Source organism: Ovis aries, chromosome 8 (genome assembly GCF_016772045.2).
Source record: "Ovis aries strain OAR_USU_Benz2616 breed Rambouillet chromosome 8, ARS-UI_Ramb_v3.0, whole genome shotgun sequence".
NCBI classification, from domain to species: domain Eukaryota; kingdom Metazoa; phylum Chordata; class Mammalia; order Artiodactyla; family Bovidae; genus Ovis; species Ovis aries.
The window spans coordinates 52,817,608-52,839,179 of record NC_056061.1 but is presented as its reverse complement, the minus strand read 5'-3'; the positions used below and the strand labels follow the sequence as shown (position 1 = coordinate 52,839,179).

Here is a 21,572-nt window from a genome sequence, read left to right as displayed (position 1 = left end):
TGCTTGTTGACACTTTGTGAGCAGTCACTTAATTGAGGCTTTCTACGGGGCCTGGGATTCTGCAGGCAAGCTGTTCGCTGTCATAAGGAACAACAGCTCTTCTTGTCAGTGTATAAAGATCCACCTTCGCCCCTTCCCAACCCTTTCTTGCCTGTGCAGCCATGTTTCTTTGCTGCCTAAAACAGTCATTCAGAATTACTGGAAAAGAAGAGAATCCTATGGCTAGCAAACAGAACTCCACGGTATTTTATGCTTTTAAATTGTCTGCTCAGCCTAGCAGGTGTAAAGTTGTCACTTGCACACTAATTATAAGATGCTTTAGCATGTTGCTGTCTTATTCTCATTTCTAGCAGAACAGCCTGAATATGAAGAAACACGGAATAGATGGAGCAGGCTATAAATAAATAAGAAATTATTTACTATGTTAAAAGACAGAATAGATGGTTTAAAAACTTAGAATTCAAGCACTTTAATGTATAATGTTGACTGAATTATTAGTTATGAAGCTGAGGAAAGGTGATAAGCACAGATTAAGAGATGTTCAAATCTAGTGACAACCTTACTAAACGATATGGGCCTCATTGTCTAAGGACTCCATTGAACCTAGTCTTGGAAGAAAAGCTGCCTTTTTCTTAGCTTAACACTGATGTTTAACTCAACAAAATCCTCACTTTGAAAGAAAGATTCAGCTCACATCAGTCTAGGTAAGGTAGTAAAAGAACTGAATGCATTTCAAATGTATTTTTAATAGTAATAGTTAAAACAGAAAGGAATCTATGCTCTATTGTCAATTTACTAATTGGAAAAAGCATGTATCCATACACATTTATCATCCTGGGTGTTTGAAGATGTGTTATGAATGTTTTCTTACTCATATAAGCAAGAGTGGTTTGAGTGAGGATAGTAAAGCTATATTACAAAGGTCAGATGAGATGGTTGGATAGCATCACTGAGTTTGAGCGAACTCCAGGAGATGGTGAAGGACCGGGAAGCCTGAGTGCTGCAGTCCTTGGGGCTGCAGAGAGTCAGACATGACTTAGGGACTGAACAGCAACCACCAGAGGTTAAGTGAAAACCTTATCAAAATTAGAACAAAGGCTGAATAATTTTTAAAAACAGCAGCATAATTGCAGTTTATGTAATACTTTTAAAAGCACATAATAACTAAAACTTTGTTGTTTCTTCTGCATAAGTTCATTTCCAGCCCCTCTTTCCTCTCCAGAGGGTGGGCTATGGAACAGGAAATTCCAAACTTTTGACCATAACTCAGTCTTTCTGGTGACCAGCCCCCATCCAGGAATCCACCCAGAGTCACCACATGAGAACAAAGATGTTCCTAGTTTTCCATTATTACTTAGGAATTTACCAGGGTATTAGGAACCCCATGTTCAAGATCAGAGTCAAAGACAAATACAGTGCCCCCACCCCACCCCCACCTTATTTGCAGCTTTGCTTTCTGAGGTTTCACTTACCCTTGGTCAGTTGTGGTCCAAAAATATTAAATGGAAAATTCCAGAAATAATTCATAAGTTTTCAATTGCAAACTATTCTGAATAGCATGATGAAATCCCAAGGTGTCCTGCTGGGGATGTTGAAGAAGAGAGGTACCTGAGATAGATGGTGACTTGCTGAACTGGTTCCTTAATTTGGACATTAAATAGTTACTAGGGAGTTGTAAAAGGTAGGGGGCTAGTCTATAGATATTTGTGTTTGAACCGACATGGTTAAAATAATGAGGAAGATGCTAAAGGACAATGTACTGGTCTATAATGATAGTTCTCAAACTTTTTGAACAAGGCTTATGAATTGCGGCAAGAAATTCTCATAACTTCTTCCCCCATCCCACATCTTCTCTAGTGATCTTGATCTCTAGTGATCTCTGTGATCTTGGGCGAACTTTTAACTTCTGTAAGCCCCCTGTTTTCCAGGGAACAGATGGCTGAAACAGATGCTTTGAAAGAACACTACAGAATCTCCTACAGGGGGGTTTAATCCCTAGTCTGGGAACTGAGTCCTGCATGCTGCATGGCATGGCCAAAAAAGTGCTTAGAACAGGAAGGTGTGGACTCCCAATCCAGTGGTCTTTCACTGCTCTCTCCCACTGAACTTTGTCTTTATTTTTGCCTTGTGAAATTCTACTCTCTAGAAGGAAAGCTGTAGTTTCTTTTCAACAAGAAGAATAAAGAATGCCTGGTTTACCATATTATCCTCAGTGTTTCAGTGTTACCCTGAGTATCTCGATATTATTTGTATGTTATTACAAGAATTTAGTCTGGGATTAACAGATACACACTACTATACATAAAATAGATAACAAGGACCTACCATATAGCACGGGGAACTATATTCAATAACTTGTAATAATCTGTAATGAAAAAAAAACCTGGAAAAGAATGTGTGTAAGTTAGGTGTCTGAACAAACGTTTTTCTGTCTTGTGTTTTCGTTTTACCATCTCATATTTATTTTCAGTTTTTCATTTTCTTGTATAGTTATCCTTATAAAACCAAAAATCTGACACCTTAAATACCAGCATTATTCAGACTCAGGTCAACAAATCTTCTTTATCTTCCTTTATCCCCATGTTTTAGGTCCAGGCCTATGTGACTTCTTTCTTCAGCATAAGTGAAAGAGTGAAAGACAAAAGCATTCTTAAATCTTTCTTAAGACTTTTAGAACCTATTGTTAGCATGTCCCATTGAAATTATGGCAGTTTTATTATTTTATTGGTAAGATGTTGAATGCAGGTGACCAGGGTTCGATCCCTGGGTCACTAAGTTCCTCTGGAGAAGGAAATGCCAACCCTCTCCAGTATTCTTGCCTGGGAAATCCCATGGACAGAGGAGCCTGGCAGGCTACAGTCCATAGGATTGCAAAGAGTCAAACACAACTCAGCGACTAACACTTATTAAAGATGTTGACATTATCTCACAGTGTTAAATAGCAGGAATACTGTGTTACTTCTCTGTCTAGAAAGCCAGTCCATCATTGTAACCCAAAGTTTCCTTGTGTTTTAAGTATAGTCAAAGAGATGCAGACTTACTGTAACAAATCCTTTCTGACAAAGGCTAGAGGTGAAATTGTCAGGTCTGAAGATGAGTCTTTTCATCAGAGGGTATGCACTAGATTTGATTAGAGGAAGGCACTGTGGCCCCCAGACCTTTTCAGGAGGGACTCCTACCTTGGATTCCATGCATGGAGAACAACACAAGGGCTCTCCACCAGCTGCACATCCCTCACAGGATGAGGAGTGTGCAAAGCAAGGAATTGTCCCCCCAGAATTGAAGCTCTTTCCTTAATCACTGCACTCCAGGTATCTGGAGCCCCAGAATTCCCTGTGCAAATGACCCCCAGTCCACTTCTATTCATGAAATTGTTGTTTGGTCACTAAGTTGTATCTGACTCTTTGGGACCCCATTGACTATAGCCCACCAGGCTCCCCTGTCCATGGGATTTCCCAAGCAAAAACACTTTTCTGGGGGATCTTCCCAATCCAGATATCAAACCCATGTCTCCTGCATTGGCAGGCAATTCTTTACCACTGAGCCACCTGGGAAGCCTATCCAAGGAGTGGCCAAGGCTAGTTATGGGGACAGCAAGTAGAGCTTGAATGTATGGACTAGTCTCCCCACATCCACATAAGGCTCCACTCAGGGTCAGACAGCAGGGCTGAGAAGAGCAAGATTCAGGCCATTGACAGTCTGGGGGTGCAGCTCTCGTCTCCTTGCCTTCTTCCTGCATGGAACTCTGAGGAGTTCACGAATCCTGAATTTGAACCTAGCCTTCTAAAGGGGCATTATGAAGGTACATTTCAGGGTACAGCACAGAACTTATTTTATTTAACAGTTACTTGTCTGATTTATAACTTTCACGTGTTTAGACCTGGAGGTCTCATCGCATATTGTGATTTAGTCGCTAAGTCATGTAAGTCGTGTCCGACTCTTGTGACCCCATGAACTCTAGCCTGCCAGGCTCCTCTGTCCATGAGATTCTCCAGGCAAGTATACTGGAGTGGGTTGCCATTTCCTCCTCCAGGGGATCTTCTCGACCCAGGGATCGAACCTGGGTCTCCTGAATTGCAGGTAGATTCTTTACCCACTGAGTTACAAGGGAAGCCCTCATCACATATTGGTTGGTCAAAAATCTGTTCTGGTTTTTCTGTAACACTTTATGGAAAATCCTAAACGAATTCTGTGGCCAACCCAACATTACCACTCTGGGTCACAGGAATGGTCTAGAGGAAGAGATATGGAGATCGTCTGAACCTTCATTTTTTCTTGTGGGTGAGCCTAGCTCCTTTGATCCTTCATCAGTCTAGCATTGGATTAGGCCTTCTGGTATAATTCTGGGATGGTACCCTTGGCCATGATCTTGTCTAAATTTTGACCTGGCCACGATGCACTCTTAAGTTTATGTGCACGCTGAGCTACCATGGTAGCAGGTAGAAAGATGTAGTGACCAGGGTCTTTCGGGGACCAAGCGAAAAGGGAAGAAGAGAATTGGATGAAACTGTAGCCAAAATGGTTTCTTAGGATTCTATGTGAATTTTAGTTGTCTACTAACCATTGATTATTCGATGTAGGGCCTTCACATGCTAAAGTCTGAAGTAAATCTTTACCTACTTAAGTATTTTTAGGTTAAAAAAAAGAGCATAATTAGGATAATAAGATGCTTTGTTATTGTTTTTGTTCAGTCGCTAAGTCATGTCCAACTCTTTGCGAGCCCACAGACTGTAGCACGCCAGCCTCCTCTGACCTCCAGTACCATCCAGAGTTTGCTCAGATTCATATCCATTGAATCAGTAATGCTATCTAACTCTCTCATCCTCTGCCACCCCTTTCTTTTGCTTTCAGTCTTTCCCAGCATCAGGGTCTTTTCTAACGAGTCGACTCTTCACATGGCCAAAGATGCTTTATTAGGATTAATTCCTGATACATCTCTGTAAATGCTGTTTTATAAAAAACAGGAAATTATGAAACAAATCAGTGTCATTAGTCTACTCTGGTATGCTGTTTACATTCAAAGAGAATTTGCCAGTGAAAATATTCATGCTTTTAGAACTTCTGTAATAATACCTTCCAATCCAATGGTATTATTTTGCTCTGTATGCAAATATTTCCTGAGCTTAGGGTATTAATTTCAGATATTTCCAGTATTTATAGAAATACTTGGTTCCTTGTATTTGTATTTTAGTACCACAAACCTGCCATCTTCAGTATTTCATTTAAATTTTTCCAGATAATCAGAGCTTATACCCTTATTAACCTGTTTATTTTTGTTTTAATCATATTTTGACTGTTGAAATGTCCTATAATTCATATATATATAAATTTTGTTTGTGTATATATAACACACATACAGAGACACAAAATGTATATTTTCCTGCCTTTATCAAAGAAATATTTATAAGTTATTAAATAGTGCTGGTATTGTTAAACTTTAAATGCTTGAGTTTCAGAACTTTGCCATTCTGTAAGAAAAGAATTTAAAATGAGCTTTGATGGTTATTAACTGTTTTTCACACCTACAGTTTAATTACATAGCTATTGATGAGGCATAAAGGATGAAATTCTTTTAAAAAGTAAATTTGAGAAGAAAAAATTAGACTTTCATTTCTTAGACTGTAATGGTTTTAACATGCTATAAAAACAGATATGAGCAAATAACACTCACTTTATAGAGCTGTTTTTTCAAATTATGGAAGTATTTACAGGTTTTAGAAAATGGATATGTCAGGAAGTAAAATGGAAAAAACTAACATTATAAGATTTTCAAAATAGTGATGAATTTTTTTTAATGTCATAGGCCTGTAGGTGAAATTCAAGCTCACTAAAGAACAGAAACTGAGTGTGTGCTTTCGAGTAGTAAGTCTGGGAGTACTTCTTATCTAATTTGTCACTAAGAGAAAATGAACTTCTTTCTAGGTTTGTTCTACAGAAAATGCCAGTTAGTTTCCAAGGAAGATGTGACTCATGATACGAAGCTTTTCTGCTTAATGCTGCCACCGAGCACACATCTTCAGGTGCCAGTAGGGCAACATGTTTACCTCAAGCTACCTATTACAGGTAAGGCTTTGCAGAAACATTTTCTTTCATAAGGAGTTTGTAATCAGTACTAATTTAAGCACCCATGTAGGTTATTAGTGAAATGTTTCTGGGCAGCTGGTCTTTGTGATATCCCATTTCTGGATTTGTGGATGCTGGGTGCCTGCAAGTGGGAACTCTAGCTATGCTGCATCACTGTGTGGAACAAAGAAATTGTCACTCGTCACATGGCATCCGGTCCCATCACTTCATGGGAAATAGATGTAGAAACAGTGTCAGACTTTATTTTGGGGGGCTCCAAAATCACTGCAGATGGTGACTGCAGCCATGAAATTAAAAGACGCTTACTCCTTGGAAGAAAAGTTATGAGCAACCTAGATAGCATGTTGAAAAGCAGAGACATTACTTTGCCGACTAAGGTCCGTCTAGTCAAGGCTATGGTTTTTCCAGTGGTCATGTATGGATGTGAGAGTTGGACTGTGAAGAAGGCTGAGTGCCAAAGAATTGATGCTTTTGAACTGTGGTATTGGAGAAGGGTCTTGAGAGTCCCTTGGACTGCAAAGAGATCCAACCAGTCCATTCTGAAGGAGATCAGCCCTAGGATTTCTTTGGAAGGAATGATGCTAAAGCTGAAGCTCCAGTACTTCGGCCACCTCATGAGAAGAGTTGACTCACTGGAAAAGACTCTGATGCTGGGAGGGATTGGAGGCAGGAGGAGAAGGGGACGACAGAGGATGAAATGGCTGGATGGCATCACTGACTCGATGGACGTGAGTCTGAGTGGACTCTGGGAGTTGGTGATGGTCAGGGAGGCCTGGCATGCTGTGATTCATGGGGTCGCAAAGAGTCGGACACGACTCAGCAACTGAACTGAACTGAACAGGGACGGTGCCACCAGCATTGTAATTTATTACTTTTGTTGTTGTTTAGTTCCTAAGTTGTCTCCAAGTCTGCAACCTGCCAGGTTCCTGTGCCCTTGGGATTTCCCAGGCAAGAATACTAGAGTGGGTTGCCATTACCTCCCGCAGGGAATCTATTACTAACAAAGCCTTAAAAGAAAGAGGTTAGAGAGCACACAGTCTTCTGTGAAGACAGCTACCAGAAACATACACCGGCATCTCTTATTAGCCACTTTTAAGTTCAAGGTCGTTTATGAAGTTGAATTTATAAAGCTGAAAATGAGTGGATGATTATAGATGATCTCCTTTCATGTGCCACCCGTAAAAGAAGCTCTTGTAAATGTATTCCTTACTGTGTAAATTCTCTTTCCCTTATTTTCACCCCCAAATTACCTCTTGTTTTAAACACCCTTCCAGCTGTTGTCTAATACCTTCTTAACCTGTTGAAGCTGCAAAAGGTAACATTCCCATGTCAGTCCTAGTGTTTCCAGCAAGTAGCTTCACAGACTACCAGCCGGGATTTGATAAATATAGTGTATTATAGATACTGTTCAGTTTTTCTCTTCATCCTCACTAATGCCTAGTTATTCAATAACTAATATCTTCCCCAGTGTATTTATTGTCAAAGTATTGTATATAATTTACACATAGTTAATTTCATATATGTAAAGGAGCCATGTATAAAATTTTGGTCTTTCAAATGTGTTCACTCCTCTTTTTTGGATTTTGGCTAGCTAAAATATAACATGGCTTCTTATTAATTTTACCTGGTTTTTTATTATTATAGTCTTAGTAGTAGTTGGCTTAGTGTTCTTTTTAATTACCAAAATAATACATAAAATGATAAATTGTTAAAATAATTCAAAAATATAAAGTAAAAAGTGAAATTCATGCCTTCCTAGAACCCAAATTATCCCATTGGCCATCAGTATTCATTGTTAAAAATTTGGTATATAATTAAAATTATTGTGTAAGTATCTTCTTATATCTCTGTGTAAACTTCTGATGCCATTTTTGTTGTGGCCCATTATAAAACTTATATGCTGATGGCATAGATGGTTGTTTTAAGTTTATTAGCATAAAATCCTATCATTTTATGCCACACTTAATAAAAACAGATTATTCATATTATGGTGAATTTCTGATTTGTTAAAATCATTTCAACACATATTGGCTTAGAGTATATATACATGTGCTCTATACATATAGAACATACAACTGTATTCACATTAAGGGTACAGTTTTAAATATATACTGATAGCATCATAACATTTTTATGTTTCATCTTCATTTGTTTAGATTTTTAGAATTTAATTTCTTTATTTTGACTTTCTCCAGGTACTGAAATTGTGAAGCCATATACACCTGTATCTGATTCCTTATTCTCAGAGTTCAAGGAACCAGTTCTTCCCAACAATATATACATCTACTTTTTGATCAAAATCTACCCTGCTGGATTCTTCACACCAGAGCTTGATCATCTTCAGATTGGTTAGTTGTTTTTTTTTTTTTTAATTTAGATTGTGTTCTAGATTGGATCACATATTACACTCTCCTTTGGTTATTTCCTTGTGGAATCTGTCAAATATCTTAAACTCACCATGTCTGCAGCCAAAGTTGTGTTCTCTTAGTCTCACCATATTGCTTCCATATTCCTCATCTGTTCTTCGCTTCTTTGCAAAATATTATCTGTTCATCCTCGACTCCATCTGGAGACTTGAGTCTTCCCTGAGTCTTCCCATTCAGTTCAGTTCAGTTCCATCACTCAGTCATGTCTAACTCTTTGCAACCCTATAGACTGCAGCATGCCCAGGCTTCCCTGTCCTGTCACCAACTCCCGGAGCCTACTCAAACTCATGGCCATCACGTTGGTGATGCTGTCCAACCATCTCATCCTCTGTCGTCCCCTTCTCCTCCTGCCCTCAATCTTTCCCAGCATCAGGGTCTTTTCCAATGAGTCAGTTCTTTGCATCAGGTGGCCAAAGTATTGGAGCTTTAGCTTCAGCATCAGTCCTTCCAATGAATATCCAGAACTGATTTCCTTTAGGATTCACTGGTTTGATCTTGCAGTCCAAGAGACTCTCAAAAGTCTTCTCCAACACCAGAGTTCAAAAGCATCAATTCTTCAAAACTCAGCCTTCATTATGGTTCAGTCTCACATCCATACATGACTACTGGAAAAACCACAGCTTTGGCTATATGGACCTTTGTCGGTGAAGTAATATCTCTGCTTTTTAACATGCTATCTAGGTTTGTCATAGCTATTCTTCCAAGGAACAAGCATCTTTTAATTTCATGTTTATTTCAATTTAAGATAATTTCAATTTAAAGTCATCATCTGCAGTGATTTTGGAACCAAGAAAATAAAGTCTGTCACTGTTTCCATTGTTTCCTCATCTATATGCCATGAAGTAATGGTACCAGATGCATGATCTTAGTTTTCTGAATGTTGAGTTTTAAGCCAACTTTTTCACTCTGCCCTTTCATTTTCATCAAGAGGCTCTTTAGTTCCTCTCTGCTTTCTGCCATAAGGGTGATATCATCTGCATATCTGAGGTTATTGATGTTTCTCCTTGCAGTCTTGATTCTAGCTTGTGCTTTATCTAATCAGGCATTCACCTGATGTACCCTGCATGTAAGTTAAATAAGCAGGCTGACAATATACAGCCTTGACATACTTACTTCTTTCCCAATTTGGAACCAGTCTGTTGTTTCATGTCCGGTTCTGTTGCTTCTTGAACTGCATATAGATTTCTCAGGAGGTAGGTAAGGTCGTCTGGTATTCCCATCTCTTGAAAAATTTTCCACATAGTCAAAGGCTTTAGCGTAGTCAATGAAGCAGAAGTAGATGATTTTCTGAAATTCTCTTGATTTTTTTATGAGCCAACAGATATTGGCAATTTGATCTCTGGTTCTTCTACCTTTTCTTCACCCAGCCTGAATATCTGAAAGTTCTCAGTTCACATACTGTTGAAGCCTAGCTTGGAGAATTTTGAGCATTACTTTGCTAGCTAGCATGTGAAATGAGTGCAATTGTGCAGTGATTTGAACATTCTTTGGCATTGCCTTTCTTTGGTATTAGAATGAAAACTGACCTTTTCCAGTCCTGTGGCCACTGCTGAGTTTTCCAGATTTGCTGGCATATTGAATATAGCACTTTCACAGCATCATCTTTTAGGATTTGAAAAAGCTCAGCTGGAATTCCATCACCTCCACTAGTTTTGTTCGTAGTGATTAGTTCATAGTTCCTAAGGCCCACTTGACTTCACATTTCAGGATGTCTGGCTCTAGGTAAGTGATCACACCATTGTGGTTTGTCTGAGTCATTAAGATCTTTTTTGTGTAGTACTTCTGTGTATTCTTGCCTCTTCTTCTTGATATCTTCTGCTTCTGTTAGGTCCATACTGTTTCTGTTTTTATTGTGCTCATCTTTACTTGAAATGTTCCTTTTGTGTCTCTAATTTTCTTGAGATCTCAGTCTTTCCCATTCTATTGTTTTCTATTTCTTTGCATTGATCACTTAGGAGGGCTTTCTTATCTCTCCCTGCTATTCTATGGAACTCTGCATTGAGATAGATATATCTTTCCTTTTCTCCTTTGCCTTCGCTTCTCTTCTTTTCTCAGCTATTTGTAAGGCCTCCTCAGACAACCATTGCCTCCCTCCAATCCAGTCAGTGGCTAAGTTCTGATGAGTCTACCTCTCAGTAGCTTTTTAATCTGTCTTTTCTATCCTTTCTGCCACCTCTTAGATCAATCCTTCATCACATCTCTGTCGATCCTGTAACTGGTAACTGGTCTCTCTCAGTTGCCTTTAACTGATATCTTACTGTTAATCTGCATTTTCCAGTTCTTTATCCATATCTACCCTGATAATCAATTTAATCATGTTGCTCTGCAGCTTTGATACCATGGATGGGTCTCCATTACCTAACTGATTACACCCTTTTCATGGCCTGTGAAGACTTTGATGAACTCTCCAGCTTCGCCTCTCACTATACAAAATACTTGTGCTACTCAGGCTCTACAAGTTTGTCATCCTCATTCACTGGCACATGAGCTTTTTCTTTTTTTTTTTTTTTTGGCACATGAGCTTTGTAGGATGCCCATTGACCATCTTTCTGCCTGTCAAGTACCTTTGTTTTAGTATTTTTTAAAAACATCACTTCCTTTATGAAACCTCCCTCCTCTTCTGAGCCCCTCAGTAACTAACACTTGGTTCATAGCTCTAGGATAAGAATACATAATATTTCTTATTTACAGGACTTTGAGTTTAAGGGTGTAGATTGTCTTATCTTTGTATTTCTCATTCCTAGCAGAGCAGTTGGCACATAATTGGCTCTCAGTAAAAGTACTCTGTAAGAATTAATAAAGGGACTATAATGAAATCTACTAATATTTAGAAATTCCCTCCCTTACTATTTTACTCCTTTTTCTATGTCTTCAAGTTTTCACTGCCTTTTGCCTAACAATAAACGTGCCCTTCCCCCTTTAAGACCACATTAGCAGTAATATCGAGTGAAATAGATGGCTGAAATTTGGAAATAGAAAAAATCTTTGCTATCTGAAAGTTAAGCTCAGCAATCAACATATAACAGATGTGATGAGTCATCTTTGGTTAGATAAATCAAAATATTGAACATAAGTGTGAACCTATAGAATTTTGCAATACCTGCAGATCTGGTAATACCACCTTGTGAAGGACCGACAGCACAATTGTAATATAGAAGGTGGAATTATAACCTATCTGTAGACATTGTGTAACAGAAAACAGTGTGGAGAGTCAGCCTACAGCATGCAAAAGGAGAACTGAACTAGTAAGGCCAGTGTTTTTTCAACTTCACCTAGGAGAGCTCTCATGGCACAGACACTGGTGCCCCTTAGAGGGTTGTACACTGGCATGACAGTGATAACTCGTGAAACTCCATTAGGACCTATAGGAGCTACCTTATCAAACAATCTACTTTGTTTCAATTCTGTGTACATCAAGCAATTTTATATGATTAGTTTGGCCTTCCGAATAGTGCTATTTTTGATCTTCCTGCATTGGGAATGAGAAGTCCTGGATGGAGCTCAGGTCACTAGAAGTGGGTAGTCTGGCTGAAAATCTGTTGCCATTCTGAAAAGTATGCTTTAATCTCTTATGAATTAGAGTAGCATTAGGTCCTTGCCTGAGTCTAATCAATTTTATGACATTGGAAAGACTGGACTGTGGACAGAAATTATCAAGATAATATTCTGTGAGGCTTCTTTAGTAAACAAACAGCTGACTTTTTCCTGAGGATATTCTGATCTCATGGTTCCTTTCAAATTATAACAGGGAGCTTCTGGTACTTTCTAATGTTTAACTCATCAATTACTACCCAATCTTTACTATCCTGCCATGGACAAGAACGGGAAAAGAGATGAGTAGCCAAGCATTTAAAAATAAACCAGAGCATTTGAAATTGTTTTTTAAATTATGGACAACTTTTTTTTTTTTTAACTTTCTTTTACTTTGCAATACTGTATTGGTTTTGGCATACATTGACATGAATCTGCCACGAGTGTACATGAGCTCCCAAACATGAACCTCCCTCCCACCTCCCACCCCACATCATCCCTCCAGATCATCCCCGTGCACCAGCCCCAAGCATCCTGCATCCTGCATCGAACATAGACTGGCGATTCATTTCTTACATGATAGTATACATGTTTCAATGCCATTCTCCCAAATCATCCCACCCTCTCCCTCTCCCTCAGAGTCCAAAAGTCTGCTCTACACATCTGTGTCTCTTTTGCTGTCTCGCATACAGGGTCATCATTACCATCTTTCTAAATTCCATATATATGCATTAGTATACTGTATTGGTGATTTTCTTTCTGGCTTACTTCACTCTGTATAATCGGCTCCAGTTTCATCCATCTCATTAGAACTGATTCAAATGTATTCTTTTTAATAGCTGAGTAATATTCCATTGTGTATATGTACCATGGCTTTCTTATCCATTCATCTGCTAATGGACATCTAGGTTGCTTCCATGTCCTGGCTATTATAAACAGTGCTGCAATGATCATTGGGATACATGTGTCTCTTTCTATTCTGGTTTCCTCTGTATGTATGCCCAGCAGTGGGATTGCAGGGTCATATGGCAGTTCTATTTGCAATTTTTTAAGGAATCTCCACACTGTTCTCCATAGTGGCTGTACTAGTTTGCATTCCCACCAACAGTGTAGGAGGGTTCCCTTTTCTCCACACCCTCTCCAGCATTTATTGCTTGTAGACTTTTGGATCGCAGCCATTCTGACTGGTGTGAAGTGGTACCTCACTGTGGTCTTAATTTGCATTTCTCTGATAATGAGTGATGTTGAGCATCTTTTCATGTGTTTGTTAGCCATCCGTATGTCTTCTTTGGAGAAATGTCTGTTTAGTTCTTTGGCCCATTTTTTGATTGGGTCGTTTACTTTTCTGGAATTGAGCTGCATAAGTTGCTTGTATACTTTTGAGATTAGTTGTTTCTCAGTTGCTTCATTTGCTATTATTTTCTCCCATTCAGAAGGCTGTCTTTTCACCTTGCTTAAATTTTCCTTTGTTGTGCTGAAGCTTTTAATTTTAATGAGATCCCATTTGTTTATTTTTGCTTTTATTTCCAGTATTATGGGAGGTGGATCATAGAGGATCCTGCTATGATTTATGTCTGAGAGTGTTTTGCCTATGTTCTCCTCTAGGAGTTTTATAGTTTCTGGTCTTACATTTAGATCTTTAATCCATTTTGAGTTTATTTTTGTGTATGGTGTTAGAAAGTGACCTAGTTTCCTTCTTTTACAAGTGGTTGACCAGTTTTCCTAGCACCACTTGTTAAAGAGATTGTCTTTACTCCATGTATATTCTTGCCTCCTTTGTCAAAGATAAGGTGTCCATAGGTGTGTGGATTTATTTCTGGGCTTTCTATTTTGTTCCATTGATCTATATTTCTGTCTTTGTGCCAGTACCATACTGTCTTGATGACTGTGGCTTTGTAGTAGAGCCTGAAGTCAGGCAAGTTGATTCCTCCAGTTCCATTCTTCTTTCTCAAGATTGCTTTGGCTATTTGAGATTTTTTGTATTTCCATACAAATTGTGAAATTATTTGTTCTAGTTCTGTGAAAAATACCGCTGGTAGCTTGATAGGAATTGCATTGAATCTGTAGATTGCTTTGGGTAGTATACTCATTTTCACTATATTGATTCTTCCGATCCATGAACATGGTATATTTCTCCATCTATTAGTGTCCTCTTTGATTTCTTTCATCAGTGTTTTATAATTTTAAATATATATGCACCCAACATAGGAGCACCACAATATGTAAGACAAATGCTAACAAGTATGAAAGGGGAAATTAACAATAACACAATAATAGTGGGAGACTTTAATACCCCATTCACACCTATGGATAGATCAACTAAACAGAAAATTAACAAAGAAATACAAACTTTAAATGATACAATAGACCAGTTAGACCTAATTGATATCTATGGGACATTTCACCCCAAAACAATCAATTTCACCTTTTTCTCAAGTGCACACGGAACCTTCTCCAGGATAGATCACATCCTGGGCCATAAATCTAACCTTGATAAATTCAAAAAATCGAAATCATTCCAAGCATCTTTTCTGACCATAATGCATTAAGATTAGATCTCAATTACAGGAGAAAAACTATTAAAAATTCCAACATATGGAGGCTGAACAACACACTTCTGAATAACCAACAAATCACAGAAGAAATCAAAAAAGAAATCAAAATATGCATAGACATGAATGAAAATGAAAACACAACAACCCCAAACCTGTGGGATACTATAAAAGCAGTGCTAAGAGGAAAGTTCATAGCAATACAGGCATACCTCAAGAAACAAGAAAAAAGTCAAATAAATAACCTAACTCTACACCTAAAGCAACTAGAAAAGGAAGAAATGGAGAACCCCAGAGTTAGTAGAAGGAAAGAAATCTTAAAAATTAGGGCAGAAATAAATGCAAAAGAAACAAAAGAGACCATAGCAGAAATCAACAAAGCCAAAAGCTGGTTCTTTGAAAGGATAAATAAAATTGACAAACCATTAGCCAGACTCATCAAGAAACAAAGGGAGAAAAATCAAATCAATAAAATTAGAAATGAAGATGGAGAGATCACAACAGACAACACAGAAATACAAAGGATCATAAGAGACTACTGTCAGCAATTGTATGCCAGTAAAATGGACAACGTGGAAGAAATGGACAAATTCTTCAAAAAGTACAACTTTCCAAAACTGAACCAGGAAGAAATAGAAAATCTTCACAGACCCATCACAAGCATGGAAATTGAAACTGTAATCAGAAATCTTCCAGCAAACAAAAGCCCAGGTCCAGATGGCTTCACAGCTGAATACTACCAAAAATTTCGAGAAGAGCTAACACCTATTCTACTCAAACTCTTCCAGAAAATTGCAGAGGAATGTAAACTCCCAGACTCATTCTATGAGGCCACCATCACCCTAATACCAAAACCTGACAAAGATGCCACAAAAAAAGAAAACTACAGGCCAATATCACTGATGAACATAGATGCAAAAATCCTCAACAAAATTCTAACAATCAGAATCCAGCAACACATTAAAAAGATCATACACCATGACCAAGTGGGCTTTATCCCAGGGATGCAAGGATTCTTCAATATCCGCAAATCAATCATTGTAATTCACCACATTAACAAATTGAAAAATAAAAGCCATATGATTATCTCAATAGATGCAGAGAAGGCCTTTGACAAAATTCAACATCCATTTATGATAGAAACTCTCCAGAAAGCAGGAATAGAAGGAACATACCTCAACATAATAAAAGCTATATATGAGGATATATGATAAACCCACAGCAAATATTATCCTCAATGGTGAAAAATTGAAAGCATTTTTCTTTTATTTTTTATTTTTAATATTACATTGAAAATTTCTGAAATGTCCTGAAGACAGTTGTCTTATTTGAGTGGTGCATAGAGATTATATCAGTTGCATACCAGAAAAGGGTTTATTCAACTATTTTGATTATAGATTTGGTAGTAGTGTGCCCCAAGTTTGGTTTTGATCATGCTTTGTTTTTATTGGAATTCAGAACAGCTTTTGTTTTATTTTGTGGATTTTTTTTTCAATTGTGTTTAAAAAAAAATTTTTATTGAAGCATAGTTGATTTACATGTTGTGTCAATCTCTGCTGTATAGCAAATTGACCCAGTTATACACATATAGACATTCTTTTTTTAATATTATTTTCCACTATGGTTTATCACAGGATATTGAATATAGTTTCCTATGCTCTGCAGGAGGACCTTGTTGTTGATTCATCCTATATGTAGTAGTTTACATCTGTTAATCCTGACCTTCCAGTCCTTCCCTCTCCCACCTCCTCGCCGTTGGCAACCACAGTTCTGTTCCCTATGTCTGTGAGTCTGTTTCTGTTTTGTAGATACGTTCATTTGTGCCATTAGATTCCACACATAAGTGATATCTTATGATATTTTGTCTTTCTCTTTCTGACTTACTGCAGTTAGTATGATAATCTCTAGTTGTATCCATCTTGCTGCAAATGGCATTACGTCATTCTTTTTTATGGCTGAGTATTACTCAGTTGTATATATGTACATTTATCCATTCATCTGTTGCTAGACATTTAGATTATTTCTGTGTCTTGGCTACTGTGAATAGTGCTGCTGTGAACATAGGTGTGCATGTATATGCCCAGGCATAGGATTGCTGAATCGTACAGTAATTCTATTTTCAGTTTTCTGAGGAACCTCCACACTGTTTTCCGTCATAGCTGTACCAATTTACATTCCCACCACATGAGTAGGAGGATTTCCTTTTCTCTACACCCTTTCCAGCATTTGTTGTTTGTATATTTTTTAATGATGGTCATTCTAACTGGTGTGAGGTGGTACTTCATTGTGGTTTTGATTTGCATTTCTCTAATAATTAGTGATGTTGAGCATCTCTTCATGTGCCTGTTGGCCATCTGTATGTTCTTTGAAGAAACGTCTACTAAGATCTTTTACCTGTTTTTCCATTGGGTTGTTTTTTGTTGTTGTTGTGGTTGAGTTGTATGAGCTGTTTGTATATTTTGGAGATTAAGTCCTTGTCTGTCACATCATTGGCAAATACTTTCTCCCATTCTGTACGTTGTCTTTTTTTTTCTTTTTATGGTCTCTTTTGTGTGCAAGAGCCTATATGTTTGATTAGGTCCATCCCATTTATTTATTTTGTTTTTATTTCTATTGTCTTGGGAGACTGAGCTAAGAAAACATTAGTACATAAGATAATAATATTTTTAAAATGCATTTTGCTATGCAAAACCACCTAGGCTCAAAAGGCTACAAATTGTACAATTTTACCATTTATATGACATTCTGGAAAAGCAGAATTGTAAGAATGGAACAGATAAATAGTTGTGAGGGGTGGGGTGAGGGGTTGAATACAGAGGGAGTTTTTAGGGTGATGAAGCATTCTCTATGCTATTGAGATGGTGAGCACATGACTATGCATTTGTCAAAGACCATGCAGAGTGAATTTTACTGTGTGAAAAAAATATAAAACTTTCAGAAGAAAATGCAAGTTCTGCAACTTGTGTTTGGTGATGTCAGGGAATCCCAGATGGAATGCAGAGTGTGGCAAATGAATCTGTTTTACACATGTAATGAAGTAACTTCAGTAAAGGGAGTGGGAATCAAATAAATTGAACTGAAAAAATTAAAATAAAATGGACTAAAGAATTCTCTCAAATTATTAACAGTATCTAGGAGTGATTTTTATTGCTATATATTTGCATATTTTTAAATGTTCTTTGGTAAGGAAATGTAACTTTTGTAATTAAAAAATTAACAGTAAAAAGATAATAACAAGATATTAGAAAGTATTTCTATTTCAATTTTTTTCTCTTACTAGGTTTATTACTATGATTAAGAATCAGTATGTAAGTAGTGAATATATATTCTCCACTCTGTACTATGCAAGACAGGTATACACAGACTCTGCTTTTGAAATACTTAGTTTTATCAATAGTTTAGCAATCAAGACTTTATTGATAATTAGTGGTGGTAGTTTATAAATTAGAGTCGCCAAATGGTTTGGGAAAATAATATTGAGAAATAAGTATAATAAAACCTTATTATTAATTTGATTATAATGAAAATTTGAGTATAATGACATACTTGGGGGCCTAATGAATAGTCTTAAAACTGCTAACGTTGCTTGAAAACTGAGATGTAGTCTGATAATTATGCAACCTGCTTCTCCTAGTGTTCTTAATTCAGCTAGATTAACTGTTTCAGTTTTCCTGACTTTTTTTTTCTGATTTCATGTATATTTCGTTGTGTAGGAGATTATGTTTCTGTAAGCAATCCTGAGGGCAATTTTATAATATCCCAGCTCCAAGAATTGGAAGATCTCTTTTTATTGGCAGCAGGAACAGGCTTCACACCAATGGTTAAAGTACTGAATTATGCTTTGACTAATATACCCAGTCTCAGGTATGTCATTTTACATTTAACTACTGTCCCTTGTGAGGCTGTTAGATTAGTAGAAGGTATTCTAAATCTATTAAAAACTCAGTGGACTTCAACAGACATGTTCTCATCTCTTAGTCATCATTTCTTACTCCTCCTCCTCTACTCTAAGCTGTTTTATTCATTTGACTCCTTTCGTTTTGATACCTTTGATTACCTAATTGGCACTGAAAAACATTCATGCTAATTCACGGTTAGACTTTCCATTCATGCATATTTTAAATATAATTGAAATAGTACTTTTGAATTGTTGTGTTTTCTTTTAAGGAAAGTGAAGCTGATGTTCTTCAATAAAACAGAGGATGACATAATTTGGAGAAGCCAGTTGGAGAAATTAGCATTTAAGGATAAAAGGTATTAAAGTAGTATTAGCTCTGTGTTTAAATATTTTCATACATGTTCAGTCAATTGAGACCTTAACCTCTTCCAGTTCAAGTTCTTAGTTGACCAGAAAACTCCTAACAAAAAGTAAACAAATCAATAATTCTCTTTAAATTTAAATGTATGTAATGTTAATACACCTTCCCCAAAGAAATACTATTTGACAAGGTCAATGTGACATCAAATATGTATTGATAAAATATATAATGGACTTTATATTGATTTTTTAAATTAAAAAAAAAGTTTTTGGCTGCACCACATTGCTCATGGGATCATGTCCCCAACTAGGGATCGAACCCACACCCCCCATATTGAAAGCTCAGAGTCCTAACCACTGGACCGCCAGAGAAGTTCCTGGGCTTTCTCTTTACGTTATGTTATTTATAGTGAGTTGGGTTTTCTTTGAAAATGATCCAGTGTAGTCAGTTTGGTAATTCAGGATTTTCTAATTATAATGGGGACAAATCAAATAAGTTTGGTGAGATGAGTTAAGCAAAAATAAAGATGTTTTGGGACTTCCCAGGTGGTCCAGTGGTTAAGACGCCATGCTTCCAATGCAGGTAGCCTGGGTTCAATCCCTGGTCAGGGAGCTAGATCCTGCATGCCACAACCAAGAGCCCACATGATGCAGCTCAGGATCCCACATGCCACAGCGAAGTCCCAGTGCAGCCAAATTAAATAAATAAGCAAACATGATTCTTCACTACAGGATTTCTTAGAGCCTTTACCATCCATGCCAGTGCCTGTTGTGACTTTCCAGGAAGGGGGTTAATTTTACATTGTTTAGCAAGATTCTCTTCATTTTTGTTTGTTTACATAAACACATTAAATATCACAAATGATCCTCAGTAGACACTTTGGGAAATGCCAGTATAGTTCATGGAAAAAAATTTGAGGCAGGCTGAATTCAGTGGTAGAATGAGGCAGCAAGGACAGCGCGGTAATAATTTGTTTCGTCGAAAAAGGAGCCCAAGCATAGTAAAGAAGGTGAGATAGGTTAACAGGCATATGCTCCATCTCCCCTAAAGAGAGGTGAAGGCAGTGTGAAATTCAAAACACATCTTTTAGAAGAAGAGCGACTTGAACAAGCTGTCATACATCCTGAAGCATTTTTGTAATCATTAAAAACTCTTTCTAGAATTGCAGAACTTCCTAAGTCACACAAAATATCTGACACAAATGTTTATGTTTTTGATGGTATGAAAGTGAAAGTGAAGTCGCTCAGTTGTGTCCGACTCTTTGTGACCCCATGGACTGTAGCCTACCAGGCTCCTCAGTTCATGGGATTTTCCAGGCAGGAATACTGGAGTGTTTGACAGTATAGTATAGATAAAAGTTCTCTGCCTTTTCAAAGGTAAAGACTTCAGGAACTCAGCTGTCCCAGGGCCTCTAGGTACTTATGAATATTTTCCAAACATCTTCACTAAGGTGATGCCATGGTTCCTTCTAGTTTTTCCTCCCTGTTGTCTCCCATCCTCCCCCTCATTCTCTTTTAGTAAGTAATTTGCACAAATTAAGTGATGTGAATTTAATGATCTTTGAAGTGTTTTCTCTTCTTAATATACTTAAAACATAATCCTAAAAATATTTATTATGTCTAAGTAGTTGCATGGCAATTTAGAGCCTAATTTAAACAAATACAGATTCCTGGGTTTTTCAAGTGTCTTTTTCACTCAAAGTGGAAAATTGGAAGCAGCGTTTATGAAAAAACCTAAAGGCCTAAATTCTGGCTTTCTGTCTACCCTTTACTAGCTTGAAACTGTATTCAGAAATTACTTAACTCTGTAGGCCTGTCTCTTTATCTTCGAAATAGAATAATGACATCTGTCGTACTTCCTAAGGCTATTGTGCGGACTAGAGAAGGCAGTGTAAATGGTTTGGAAACTGTGAAGCCCTGCCTCAGATTATTTGGATTGCGGTTAGGGAGGACCTCTGTGGACATGCATTTCATTTCTGTATTGACTACTTGAGCTTCTTTTTCCTAAACAATCATTTAAAAGACTTTAGACAGACGTAGCTATACTTCTGTAGCTAGTTTTCTGTTTTTCCTTTTGTAAGTACTTCTGGCAGTTTGGGGACATGGTATTTTGTAAGATCGTTTCCTTGTACAAGGAAAATTCATTTACTGTTATTTCAGCGAATAGTATTTCTTTGATGTAAGAACTAATTGGGAAAGGGAATGTGTTGACAGCTTCTGAACACAAAGTATGCTTTAACAATATCCCCTGTGTGTTTTTCCTTGCATGGTCCACGTAATTTGGGTTGGTGGCATTGTGTAGGCTTGAGGATAAGGAAAGGCCCCTTTTTCCCCACTTCTGGGTGAGTGGTTCTAAGAGCACTCATCAGGTGAGTGAGATGCTCCAGTTTGCTGGGAGAAGTGAGAGTGTTTTGACTGCCAGCCCACCTTTATCCTCTCTCTTCTGCTCCCACTCCTGTGCGTTCTCTGCTCCCTGCCTTCTCTTCCGCCTTCTGGAGATACACTCGCCTTGCTGGAGGCCCACTACTGGCACTGACTTCCCGCACTGGCTGATCTGTGTCCCCTGGAGACTCATGGTTAGACCCTCACTGGAAAACACATGACTTCGCATGGGTACGTGGCTTTGGAACATTTGTCAGGAACCTTCCATATTCTGAGACTAATGCAGATGGAGGAGAAACCTGGCCTTAAAGGCTTACCAATGGGTTTTGGTGATAGTGT

At 37.8% G+C, this 21,572-nt stretch overlaps 1 protein-coding gene across 3 annotated transcripts in view; it reads left to right on the top strand.

The window, feature by feature from the left end:
- The window catches only part of LOC101117851 (cytochrome b5 reductase 4), a 118,798-nt gene that overhangs the window by 86,535 nt on the left and 10,691 nt on the right, over window positions 1-21,572 (top strand). For all 3 annotated transcript variants that reach the window (XM_060419590.1, XM_042253438.1, XM_027972451.2), the window contains 4 exons: window positions 5,923-6,063; window positions 8,280-8,432; window positions 18,307-18,457; window positions 18,761-18,847. In XM_060419590.1, the coding sequence (XP_060275573.1) occupies window positions 5,923-6,063; window positions 8,280-8,432; window positions 18,307-18,457; window positions 18,761-18,847 (532 nt within the window). The remainder of the gene's footprint in view (window positions 1-5,922; window positions 6,064-8,279; window positions 8,433-18,306; window positions 18,458-18,760; window positions 18,848-21,572) is intronic.